The 12971-nt window shown below is 51.0% G+C and overlaps 1 protein-coding gene across 4 annotated transcripts; it reads right to left on the bottom strand.

The window, feature by feature from the left end:
* Positions 1 to 1328: 1328 nt before the first annotated feature.
* LOC116870445 (kelch domain-containing protein 3) lies at positions 1329 to 12784 on the bottom strand. 4 transcript variants are annotated; one of them, XM_032862144.1, is made up of 15 exons: positions 12638 to 12784; positions 10024 to 10236; positions 9669 to 9845; positions 9399 to 9514; positions 9147 to 9218; positions 8804 to 9017; positions 8640 to 8726; positions 8400 to 8508; positions 8201 to 8274; positions 4088 to 4235; positions 3150 to 3216; positions 2973 to 3077; positions 2534 to 2608; positions 2305 to 2422; positions 1329 to 1862 (listed from the first exon to the last, which is right to left on the bottom strand). In XM_032862144.1, exons 2-15 carry the CDS (start codon positions 10175 to 10177, stop codon positions 1726 to 1728), a joined length of 1653 nt encoding a protein of 550 aa, XP_032718035.1. In that variant the 5' UTR covers positions 10178 to 10236; positions 12638 to 12784; the 3' UTR covers positions 1329 to 1725. The 4 variants fall into 4 exon arrangements, with proteins under 4 accessions (XP_032718035.1, XP_032718034.1, XP_032718032.1 ...); XM_032862141.1 differs by lacking the exons at positions 1329 to 1862; positions 2305 to 2422; positions 2534 to 2608; ... (1 more) ...; positions 3150 to 3216; positions 4088 to 4235 and adding exons at positions 6322 to 6951; positions 8004 to 8082 and having other exon boundaries at positions 12638 to 12775; XM_032862142.1 differs by lacking the exons at positions 1329 to 1862; positions 2305 to 2422; positions 2534 to 2608; ... (2 more) ...; positions 4088 to 4235; positions 12638 to 12784 and adding exons at positions 6322 to 6951; positions 8004 to 8082; positions 12255 to 12509.
* Positions 12785 to 12971: the final 187 nt, after the last annotated feature.

Consider the following 12971-nt stretch of genomic DNA (forward strand, 5'->3'; position numbering starts at 1 on the left):
CTCTTCCTTTTCCTGATAGCTGCTTTTTAGATGTCTTTCAAGCATCCTTTAATTTCTTATGATTTATCAATTAAAAAAAAAATCTCTGTGCCCAGTGTGGGGCTCAAGTTCATGACCCTGAGATCAAGAGGCACACGCTTTACTGACTTGAGCCCACCATCAACCAGTTAGAATTAACTGGGCTTTCTGAGGCTTAGGGTTTATGAATTTCAATCCTACAAAATTCCCAGCATTTTTAAAATATTCTCTTCTCTGGAATTCTGACTGTATGGATCACATCAATCTATCTCCCATGTTTTTTCTCCATGTTTTTTCACCTCTTTTCCTCAGTTTCCATTTCTCTACATCCCTGTGTTCCATCTGTGTAACTTCAGATCTACTTCCAGTTCATTCTTCTTTTAGGTATGTTTCATCTGTTGTTTAACCATAAGGTTTCTAACTGCAAATGGTATACTGTTAATTTTTAAAAGCTTTACTTTTTTATCAAACCAATTTGGTCCTTTTAAATGTTCTTTTCTTTAGTCATACTTTATCTTTAAATATGAGCAAGATATTTTGTATTTTGTACTTTTTAAAATTTACTTATTTTATAGAGAAAGAGAGAAGGGGCAGAGGGAGAGGGAGAGATTCTCCAGCAGACTCCCTGCCGAATGAGGAGCAGGACACAGGGTTCAATCCCACAACCCTGAGATCATGACCTGAGCCAAAAGCAAGAGTTGGACGTTTAACATCCTGAGCCAAGTGCTCCTATGTTTTGTGTTTCATATTTCTAACAGGTTTTTGCTGGTCTGATTCTGTTGTGTATTTTTTCTAATGACTCTTAGTCATGGTGATTTCTTTCCTTGTGTGGCTTTCTATTTTCACTGAAAGCACACATTTCTTCAAATTTTATCTGAAGAAATTCCCTGAGGCTTGGGTTTAAAGTACAAACCTCAAGAGAAGATTATACTTGCTTCTGCTATGTGTCTGGGAGCACAACCACCCTAAGACCACTTCAAACTGAACTATTACCTTGAGGATTTTCCAGTCTACACAGGTAGTCTGAACTCTAGACCCAAACAGTACTGAGAACCAGCTGTGGTTACACATTACTGGGGAAACTCTGTGCTCGCCCCCTACCTCTCCTTGTATCCAAAACCAAAGCTAAGAAGGTGAGTTGTGGGAGTGGTTCGCTCTTTCAATGACTATGTTTATTGAGGTTTAAGTAGGAGGGGTCTCTTCCTTCTTTGTGGGAGCCTTCTTTGTTCGCTGCCAGCTGCACTAGTGGCCCACTGAAACAATTGTTCTAGGCCACTCACAGACCCCACCAAAAAAGCAGAAAAAAAAGAAGAGCGACAGGAATGTTTATGAACTGGCTCTTAAATAAAGTCCCAGCTCTAGGAGCCATCCACAGACGTCATGGCCTTCACCAGCCTTAAGATCACTCACTGGCCCATTCTCTTCTATACCACAATCATTGGTCTAAAGCAAGGATGGGAGGACATGAGGACATGAGGAACCAGATCCAAGCAGAGGAAGTGTGGCATAGCACAAGGCTGAGTTGCTCTTCTTGTCCAACCCTGGAGCAGTCCAAGGGCCCTCTAGTCGTCTTTGAGCCAACCTAGCTCAAGGGCTAAGATTCTTGCCCTTAGATGGAAAAGAACCAGAACAGGCCAAGCCCAAGTCTGTCCCCACAGATCCATTTCTCACTGGGCTCACAGTGGCAGAGCTCAGGACAGTTCCTTATTACTCTTTGCTCAAGGGGAGATGTCTCCGGTCCTTGCCCGCGTTTCGGCGCCTCTTTCGACTTAAAAAACTCTCTAGCTTCTTGCTGCGTTTCAGCTCCTTGAACTTCTCAGCTAGGACCAACTGGCGCTGCTCAGCTAGAGGACAGGGAGAAAAAGGCTGGTAAGCAAAGGAGGAGGCACCCTTCCCCTTCCCCAGGTCTGTACCTCTCAACCACTATGCTGGCATGCATGACTTGCTTGGAGTTCACTGGCGTGTGCAGCACGTGGACTTGTTCTAGGATCCTCTGCTTTATCTATTACACCAACTGTGAGTTCCTTCTCTATGCCCGGCCCAACATATGGAGGGGAGGCAGGAGAGAAAGAAAAGCAACCCTCCTCGCTCGTAATCTATACTTAGGGATATGAGAATAGTTACAAATAACTCCTGCCTACCATCTCTACTTTCCTCCAACTTCCCATGGCATCCTGCCTTCTGGCCTCCCTCAGGGAGCTCACAGACCTCCAACACAACGTGCTGCCTCTATGGCCGCCCAAGCCCATCCTTGCAACCAGCCTGAGATAGCTGTGTTCCACTCACATTTCTTCAGGAAGTATGGCCGCTGGCCCTGCTGGGCCCGAGCCCTCTGCTCCTGCTTCAGGGCCAGGCGCAGCTCCTGTTGCCGCTTGCGTTCCTGCTGTGCCCGTTCTTGCTGCTCCTGAGAAGCGAAGAGGAGGTGGATGAGATGGGTGGGCAGGAGGGCCTGGGAGCCACCCCCCCACTGCCTCGAGCTGCTCTCGCCGCCCACCTGCAGTTCTGAGCCACTCACCATCCTCTGAAGCAGCTGCTGCAGTTTCTCCTGCTCCTGCCCAGAACGGTGCTTCTTCAACTGCTTTTTCACCAGCTCCACAGGTCAAAAGGAACACGACGGTTAGCAGTCTGTACATGTCAACCAAAATTCTGTGCCAAGTATTATTCTGAGAGGTTCACATATGCTAATGCAAATGACATACTGAGATATGCATTATTATTACCTCTTCTTATGATTAGAAAACTGTGAAGTTAAGGAAACCTGCCAATGGTCACACAGCTAGTCAACTAATGAGCCAGGATTTGAAAACAGGAAGCAAATTAGGGAAAGTTAATCAGTTAAGGAGAAATAAATCCTCCCACCCCTATGCTCCCTATTCCCCTCTGCCCGACTCTCTAACCTGTCCCTTAGTTTCCTACCCTTCGGAATCCCCATGAGTCAGTCTCATGTTCCAAACCTCTTTCTCTTTGGCTCGGATGTCATTCAGGAATTCATAGGTTTTGTCAAACACCTCAGGATTATACTCTCCTGAAAGATCGTCAAAGCGGGGATCCCGGGCTACCTTTGAAGAAAACAAGAGTATAAAAGAACTGTTCCCTCTCCCCTGAGACACTTCTTCCTGCTTCTTCCTCACCTTCTTACTGATGGGGACAACTTGACGCAAAAATGGCACCCGGACCTTGGCTGACATTTCCAGAGGCCTACGGAGAAATTAAAGGACATGTCTAGGGTCTCCAGTCTTTTTTTTTTTTTTTTTAAGATTTTATTTTCTTATTTTTTTATTTTTTGAGAAAGAGAGAACGTGTGTTGAGGAGGGGGCAGAGGAGGGAGAGGAAGAGGATCTTAAGCAGGCTCTATGACCAGTGTGAGAGCCTGATGCAGGGCTCAATGACCCTGAGATCATGACCTGGGATAAAATCAAGAGTTGGACGCTTAACTGACTGAGCCACCCAGGTGCCCCAGATTTTATTTTTATTTTTTAAAGATTTTTATTTATTTATTTGACAGAGATCACAAGTAGGCAGAGAGGCAGGCAGGAAGAGAGAGGAGGAAGCAGGCTCCCCATGGAGCAGAGAGCCTGATGTGGGGTTGATCCCAGGACTCTGAGATCATAACCTGAGCTGAAGGCAGAGGCTTTAACCCACTGAGCCACCCAGGCGCCCCTTATTTTTTTGTTTAGATTTTATTTAAGTATTTGAGAGAGAGAGAGAGTGAGTGAGAGAGCACAAGCAGGGGAGAAGGAGAAGGAAGCTCCCCACCAAGCAGAGAGCCCAATGTGAGGCTAGATCCCAAGGCAATGGGATCATGACCTGAGCCAAAGGCAGACACTTAACTGACTGAGCCACCCAGGCACCCCCCACCCTAGATTTTATTTTTAAGTAATCTCCACACCCAATGTGGGGCTCGAACTCACAACCCTGAGATCAAGAGTCACATGCTCTTGGGGAGATCAAGAGTCACAAGGCTCCCCAGCATTTCCAATTGTGATCAAAGGCCTCCCACCTATGAATTCAGACACCTATTCAAGGTCCCAGGTATCCTCCAGTTCCTGGAGCAGGCCTTGCTCCTCACCTGTGCTTATCTGCAACACACGCATTTTGGACACGTGGTCTAGAACCTTGCTTCTTAGAACTGTTTCCAGCTGCCAGCTGTTTGTATGTCTCAGTCCCCACTGGGCTCTGCAATTCCAACAGCTCTTCAAATGACATGTTAGATGTGTCTGTGGAAGGAGAGGTGAGGACATGACTCAGCACAGCCTCTCCCAGCTGCAGAGACCTCATCCCACCCTCTTTTCTTTTCTTTTTTTTTTTTAAGATTTTATTTATTTATTTGACAGACAGAGATTACAAGTAGGCAGAGAGGCAGGCAGAGAGAGAGGAGGAAGCAGGCTCCCTGCTGAGCAGAGAGCCTGTTGTGGGGCTCGATCCCAGGACTCTGAGATCATGACCTGAGCCGAAGGCAGAGGCTTTAACCCACTGAGCCACCCAGGCACCCCCCCCACCCTCTTTTCTTAGGTAACTAACCCTTTCCAATATCCCCATCAGACCAATCACTACAGGCCAAGCAGCACAGATAGTAATGGTGCTACCTCAATACCTAACTTCCCAAACACTCCAGCCACCTGGGGCCTCACCTGGCTAAGAACTGTAAGGCCGGAGGTGGGTCAAGACACAGTCCCTTCTTTTTCATCTCTTTTGAATCATGCCTCCACAGGCTTCCCCACAGGGCGTGTCTCCCTTGCTCAGCGACCACTACCAGCGCTTGGCTTCATATTCTCGGCACCTCTTACTTTAGCTAGTGCTCTCATCTTCTAATTGGTCTCCCAACCTCTGTCTCCTCCCAAAGCTAGGTTTTCCAGTTCAGGTTTGACAGGGGCATCTAAAATGCAAAGCTGATCTCATCACTCCCACCTCTTTGCCACACATATACCCTTTGGATCACACCACTCCAGAACTCAAAACTCCTTAATGGGTTCCTCTTGATCAGAGTAAAAGCTACAGGCCTTATAATGGTTTGAAAGCCCCCCTGTGATCTCTAATCTCATGTCCTAGTAATCTCTTCCCCACTCCTCTCCAGTCACTGGTCTAGCAGTTCCTGAGCAAAAAGGTCTGCGTTCCTGCCTCAGTTCCTCTGCATTTGATATTGCCTCTGCTTGGGAGATTTCTCCAAATATATTTAGTGTTTGCTCCCTTAGCTCCTTCAAACTGTTGCTCAAACGTCCCCTACTCAGTGAGACCTTCTCTATCTCCAAAACCCTTATAAACCTTTTTAAAAACTGAGATATACTTCACATATCATAGATTCACCCTTAAAAACACACAGTCCCATACTCTGTTGCTTTTTACGTTATTCTTTTTTTTTTTTTTTGGTCACCCTTTCTAAAAGGTAAGTTCCATGAGGACGGGATTTCTTTTTAAAATTTTAAGTAATTTCTATACCCAATGCGGAGCTTGAACTGACAAGTCCAAGATCTTGCTCTACCCATTGAGCCAGCCAGGCGCCCCAGAACAGTTTGTTTGCTTTATTCACCGATGTAACTACAGCAGCTAGAACGGCATTTGGAACAGGTGCACAGGGTGTATGTTCACCAAATGTTTTTGAAACTGGTGAACCTGACCTATTGACCCCTCCCCAGCAACCCATGCGTCTCCTAATCGTACTTTTACACATGCGTTTTCTCCCTGCGGAAAACCCGCATCCTCCTTTTCGGAATCTGCCCGGGATCTGCTAACCCAGGAAGCGCCCCTCACTGCCCAATGCGTCGGCGGCGCTCCCTACAGCGGCTCCTTCAGAGAACTTCGCAGTCTCACGGTGACTGCACCGCCCCCTGGCCTTCTCCCCGCCCCCGGCGCCCCGCTGTCCCTCGGCCCGACACCGGGCCCTCACCCTTCCGCAGGCCCCCGGCGACCTCCCCGCCGCCCCGGCCACCGCGAGGAGGCCCGGCGGCCTCCGCGACACTGGAACGCTCTCTCGGCATTGGCTCGCGGGACACTCCGGCTCCGAACGGCACTACTTCCGCCCCGGTGGCTCCCGCCCCGCCTCTTCCGGCCTCACCCGGAGGCCGCGTCTGCGCAACTCGTTCGTTCAAAGGGGCGGACCGGCGGGCGGCTCGCACCCGCTCTAGATAATGTTGCGGCCTTTTTGTCGCGTGGCGCTGGATTCCGCGCTCAAGAGGCACAAGGTCTGGGCCTTGGTGGTTTTTGGTTTCCTTTTGCTCCTGGCGGAGAAGCTAGAACCTCAGCACCCTACCCCTTTGCAAGCTTCTGTCATCCACCTCCACCCATCGCACTTCACAAAACACATCACACGTTTGGAGATTTTTAATTCATTTTTATAAAATCTGAGCTGGCTGGGAGCGTCAGGGAACAGCAACAGCTCAGGGAAGGGTGGGATTATCTGCTGGTCCTCGCCTCCCCAGGTCAGGGAGAAGGAGGTTTCATGGCAACAGTTGCAACTCCTCTCAGCTCCCAATGGATGCTCATGGCTCAAGCGGGGGAGGGGGTGGAAACAAGGGTGGGGAGGAAGCTCCTGAGGCTCAGACACTGCTTGCTTCTCCCTTATCCCCATTTCCTTCGATTCCCAGCAGAGCCTGGCTGGCCTGGGGCAGAGCAGAGGCCCAGGAGCAGTTGGAAGGAGGTGTATGGGACAGAGCACCAAGGGGAAGGGGCCCTCGCCCCAAGGGGGGAGGGATCTCGCCCTCCCCCCTACAGCTCCCCACTGAGTTCACAGCACAGGAAACACCTCTAGTCCAACAACTCCACGCAGAGGTATACCGAGTCCAGGGTCCAAAGGGGCAGGCAGGTGAGGGATGGGAAGGGGCAGTGAAGACAATAGCAGGCTCGGGAAGGGAGGCGGCAGCAACTTTCTCCTACCCATGGGAGGAGACGATGGGGCGACTGATATTGCTGTTGGTGGTCATGGCATTCAGCTCCCACCTGGAAGGCCAACAATGACAGGCAGAAAGGACAGCTGGGAGAGCCTCCACGCCCAAGGCCAGAATTGCTCAAACAAAGGTATGAACACATCATCAGTCCCTTCCACATTCTAAAGCTCAACCACCCACAGCCATCTCCCTTCTTAGGACCTTACTAGTAAGTTCAACAATCAGGCCCCACCCACCACCAAATCCAATATCACCCACTCCTCCACCTGCAAGTTCATGTAGACTTCCTGTGTTTATATACGTGCGTTTGTGCCCAACACCTGGAAAAAACCATCTGTGTACACAGCTCAGTAAAATTTCCCAACCTACCTTTCATCCTCTGCTCAGACCCAACCAGGAATGCCTGTTTTTGCTCTCCAGTCCTATCCTTTTTAAGGGCCTGACTCAGCTCTCCTGGGCTTCTAGAAGCTTTCCCCGCCCCTCTCACCACATAAAAATCAAATCCCTTCTTCCCCCTTTTTTGACAATTCTATCACTCTACAAAGATTTACCAAGTACCTCCTTATGCCTTGCACACTGTGTCACTAAATGCTGAACACACACCCTCTCAGCTTAAACTTAACTGATACAAGGAGAGGGAAGTGTCCAGAATGACCCAGAAAAAACACAATATACACCAAATAACTTTTGGTGCTTGATTTGGACCTAAGAATGGGATTCAAAGGTAAATACCTAGGAAGGACCGCCCTTAACTCTGGAACTAATGTGATCCAGAGATTCCTAAACTTGTTGGTACTTTGCAGCTAACTTTGAAGACTGAATCCAACTTTCTCAGCATGTTAAAAAAAAAAAAAACACCAAATAGCCTCGGGACTCAAGAAGTGATGCTGCTGAGCTTGGTTTGAAACACCTGATTCTTTTCCCCCTATTACTTATCCGCCTGATAATTTTCAATCTCCTTCCCTCTCACTCTCCACAAGTGCGCTACATCTCCAGCAGAACAGAAACCTCCCTCCCCTCCACACTGAGGCCAAGCTCACCACATCATGCCTGTGCTGCCTGCTCACCCTCAACCAAGCCCTCCTCCCCAACTACCCACTGTACCTGATGTCATGGGGCAAACAGGACTGGTCCAGGTTATACTGAATCACGGCCAGTTTACAAAGAGTCTTCAGACTAGGGCCTTTAAAGAAGTCAGGGAGAGGGAGATGGTCAGAGCCAAGGAAAGGGTTTGTTCCTTAATGTCACCACCCAAAGCCAGGGACCTGAAGCAGCAGCACTCTGGGAATACATGTACTTACTAAAGTCCAAAATGTGTAAGTCAGAATGATCTATGAGGTCAAATTCATCTCCCAGACCTTCCTCAGGAGATGGACTGTGGGGATCAAAAAGAAATGAAGGAAGGAAGAAAGACTATCTATGAGACCCTGTCGCTCAAATGCCTCCCATGCAGTCACAGACTTGGGCCCTTCCCTGAGGCCTCCCTGCTTTCCTCCTAACCTGGTACCCCCAAAGAGAACAATCTTGTCACCAACAATACAGCAGCACTGGCGCCGGCGGGGACATGGCCCCTTCCCCTTTGGTTCAATCTTCTTCCAGGTAAAGGACACTGAAGAGAAGTTGATATGGAGGTTGAATACCTACCCAGTCCAGATATCCTCTCCACCCCGACTCTCACAGGATTTCCCCTCTCCCCCATCAACTGCCCCTCATTTTCCCCCTAAAGGCAGCGCTCTGTACCAGGGTTAAACTTCCAGAGGTCATGGAAGTGCCGGTTCAGCCTCGCATTATAGCCACCAAAGATGTACAGCTCCCCATTGTAGCCGACTGGAAGGAGAGAGGAATGTGGAGTGTGAGGACAGAGGGCAGGAAGGGGGACCCCAAAGGGACCAACAGACACTCACAGGCTGAGTGGCTCCGGCGGCCCTCAGGCAGCACCGGAGTTGGGGGACAGTCCAGCCAGGCCTCAGTCCTGGTGTCAAAGACACGGATGCGGTTGCAGTAAATCTCGTTGTTGGAATGGAATGGCCCAAAGCGGTCGGCACGTCCCCCGAAGACATACATGTGACTGCCCAGCATTGTGGCCGAGTGGAAATCCCTCCAGCGCGCAGGGTTGCCCTGGGTAGGAGCAGAGAGATGAGAGGGAGGGGGTCAACATGGAGCCTAGGAGGGGATCTGCTCTCACTGAGCTTCCTATGATTTCTTCAACTGAGGGTAAGGATCTGGGAGAAAAAAGAAAGGGCAGACCTTTGTACAGATAAGGGTCCATGTCATGGTGCTGGTATCCAGCTTGTGAATGTCATTGGAAAAGCAGTCCGCCTGAGTGGGAAGAGGAAGTGAAGAAAGGAATAAAAGATGGGATCAGTGGTCACTCTCTGACCCTCCACCTGTCCCCCCTCAAAACCTGCGAACAAGTCAAAGCCTCCTATCCCACCACCCTCAATTTCCCTTTTTCCTTCTCATTCCCACCCTAAACCTCTACTTTCCTGCCAGACATACCAGCTGCTCATAGCCCCCGAAAATGTACATGGTCTTGCCCAGGACACAAGCTGAATGTCCATCCCGGGCTCCAGGAACTGTTCCCGACACGCGGGGTGTGGACCACTTGTGAGTATCTTAAAGAGAGGAGAAGGGCCAGGTAAGCAACCTGACACCTCCTCCTAGACTCTGGGGTGCCCAATTCCCAGCCGCCCCAGCCCACATCTGTCCCCACCCACTTCCCTGAGGCATCATTTGGCAAAACACAGCCTCTCTGAGACCCATACTCACTGACATCAAAGGCATAAAGCACATTGCAGGCTCCTTCGGTGTCATTCCGCCCGCCCCAAAGGAAGACCATGTCGTCGATGAGGACGGTTGAGTGTCCATACCGCATGTAGGGTACCACAGGAGCCTGCCCACGGATGGCAGGCCTCACTGGGGGCAGCTTTGTCCAACGCAAGGACACTGTGGGCACAGTTCTGCTCAGCCCTGGAAAGCTCCCTCCCAGGCTGTCCACCTTTTCCCAAACCAGATATTCATTCCCCTGTCCCCTTTGGCAATGGGTACCACCACCAAACCTAATTCAGCGACCCATTCCCCTCCCTGATGTGGGTACCCAGGGATGGTCCCAGCATCAGCTTACCTGCATTGAAAATGTGCACATCAATCTGACGCAGTGTTTCATAGTCTTCACCAGAGCAGTAACCCCCGAAGGAGTATACCCGGTGCCCAACAGCCACTGCAGCATGGTTCACCCTGCGGGGCCCGCCCTCCAGGTGCACTGTCCACCGTAACATCCCCTGGGTCACTGGTTACAGCAACATGCCCCCCCGGCACGGCCTGCTGCCTCTGCTACCTGCACACAAGTTAGGGCCACAGGCTCCTCAGGCAGGGCCTTTGTCTGGCTCACCGTGACTCTGCCCAGAACCAGCCCTTCACTCCAAGTGTCACCCTGATGGCCCTCCCACACCACCTGTCCAAAGCTCAGGTGGTTGGCCCTGGCCCAGGGGAGCGGCAGAGGTCAGGGAGTTTGCCCTGGCCCTGTGTTCTCCAACAGGGAAGGATGGGGCCACTCCCGACCTGATTGACAGCTCAGAATCTGCTGATCAAGGGCTCGGCACAGTCATCCTCATTTACTCATGGAGGCCCCATCCCATCCCTGGCCTGGCACAAGCTCCAAGTGCCCCCCAACTCCCCCATCCCCCACCCCTCCTTCCCAAGGCAGTGCATTCTCTTGTCTCTCTGGCTCTGCTCCGCTTACTGCCACTTCTCTAAGAATCTCTGCTCTTTAAGGTGGGGAAAGGGATCTCAAAATACTCAGGACTATTAATAGCCCAGCCAACCCCAATTGGTCCACTGAAAGCTGGCACTGGTGCTTCAAAGCAGAAAAGCTTTTAGGCCTTTAGAGTGAAAACAGTCCCCCTATCCAGGACAGGGTGGGATTGATCCAGGGCAGGGACCTCCAGGGATGGTTAGGCCCTCATAGGGAACTCCTGCCAAGCTGAGCTGTTGTCATCAGGGTCATCCAGGGCCCCTCACAGGCACTCCGAGTTCCTCTGACAGCTGTGCCTGGTATCCTGCCAAGACTAGGAACTTAAGCCAGAAAGGTATGTGTCTGCTGGGGACTGAGGGGGTGGGGGAGAAGAGGAGGTGTTTTCCCCTCCTGCTACTTCCCCACCCCTGCTATTGTAAGGATAAACAAGCTATTTTAGCAGCTCTTTTCCCACTTGGATCCCTGAAATGGGGATGGGGTAGGGTTGCATTAGAAAAGAGAAAGGAGGGTTGCCTGGGTGGCTCAGTCAGTTAAGCATCTGCCTTTGGCTCAGGTCTTGGCTCAGGTCACGATCTCTGGGTCCTGAGACAGAGTCCCACAGCCGGCTCCCTACTGCCTACTCAGCGGGGAGTCTGCTTCTTCCTCTCCCTCTGCCCCTCTCCCAGCTCACGCTCACACACACTCTCTCATAAATAAATAAAATCTTTTAAAAAGAGAGACAGAGACAGAAAAGAAACAAACAAAAAATGTCCTTGGGCAGGACAATAAATAGACCCAGGCATGACCTGTCAACCTAGTGATAATGGGTACGTTTGAAGGCTCTGTCAAACAAATGCTCCTCCAACTGGTATTGCCCTCGCTGGCAGGCACCTGCTGTGTTTGAGTGGATCATCTGCTCCCTGTTCAGGAAGCCCTGGCAGAGGAAAGAGCCTGACAGAACCTCAGACACAGAGAAAGCAAGGGAGGCCCCTTGAAAGAAAGAGACACAGCTTTCAGCTGGCTTGCCTGCCGCCTCCCCCTTCAACCTCCCTCAACCCCCCATCCCTTGCTCTAAATAGCCAGCCTGCCAAACCTGAAATAGCCCCAGCAGGAAACCACTCTCACTTCATTATTCCTGTCCTCAATCCCAACAGATCTTGGATCTGGGCTTTCGGGAGATAGAAGGTTGAAGGTTTTAGAAATTTGAGTCTTTCATTTTCCCTCATAGCTTCCACTTCCCCTTCAGCTATGTCAAGATAAAGTAAAGAATTCACAGGAGAAGAGAGAAGCAATTCCATCCAAAGGTGGACAGAATCGTAGCTTGTTCACAAGGAAAACTCAAACTCATGGAGAAAAGCCCCCACCATCTCAGGGGCCCCGCTTATCTCTGGGTCTCCTGGATCCTTCATCACTGCTGCATTCTCCAGCTTCTTCCATTCTCTTCACGTACATACCCCCCCTCTGGTCTCTTGCCATGTTCACTCCCCGTTTTTGGCCCTTCTTGATCTCCTGAGAGCTTTGCAGTTTTCTGCTTTTTCCTTCTCCCACCGCACCAAGCTCCACCCCGACAGCCCTCCATTTTCCCTGAGCCACCAAGGGAGAAAAAGCTAATATTCACTGACCCCTTTCGGCCAGGGATATTCCCACTCTACATGACGCTATCCCTGTCTCCTTCCAGTCATCCCAACCTCTCCTCCCCCAGAATACTAAACCCTCCCCCCGCTTTTCTTCCATTATCCTCAGCTTCTCCTTCTCCTCATAGCCCAGTGTTTCTTCCAATTCCCTTCAGTGCCTCCGCCAGCCACCGGGTTTCCTCCATCGGTTTCCTCACCATCCTCCCCCAGCCCTTCTTTCCCCATTAACACTCTCCTTTCCCATCATCCCCCTAGTTCCCTCCCCACCCCCACCTCATTACTCTCAGGCCCCTCCCCCACGACTCCAGCTCCAGGAATAAGCGACCCCAGCCCCTCCAATTTTCCTTGTCCCTTAACCCATCCCGGGCTACCTGCCAGGCCGGGCCGGGGCGGGGCCGCGGGTCCTCGAGCTGCCTGCAGTCTAGAACCCGTTGCGCGCCAACCGACACCTCGGTCCCCAACGAGATAAACACAGCCAGCCTCGGTCCTTCCGGCGGGCGGCCGTGTGCGCACGTGCAGTCAGAGCTAAGTACCTGAAGCCTACCGGGACTTGTAGTCCACGGGTTTCCGGAGGGTCGTGAGGGGCCGAGGAGAGTGCAGGAGCCGAAGGAGATTGTGCGCATGTACGTATATGTGTCAAATCCCGTGGAGGGTCACTGGGTAATGTAGTCCTTTGTTGTCTGGGCTGGGGATGGCGAAGGCGGA

The sequence above is a fragment of the Lontra canadensis genome, unplaced genomic scaffold (genome assembly GCF_010015895.1).
Source record: "Lontra canadensis isolate GAN:19392208 unplaced genomic scaffold, GSC_riverotter_1.0 scaffold23, whole genome shotgun sequence".
NCBI classification, from domain to species: Eukaryota; Metazoa; Chordata; class Mammalia; order Carnivora; family Mustelidae; genus Lontra; species Lontra canadensis.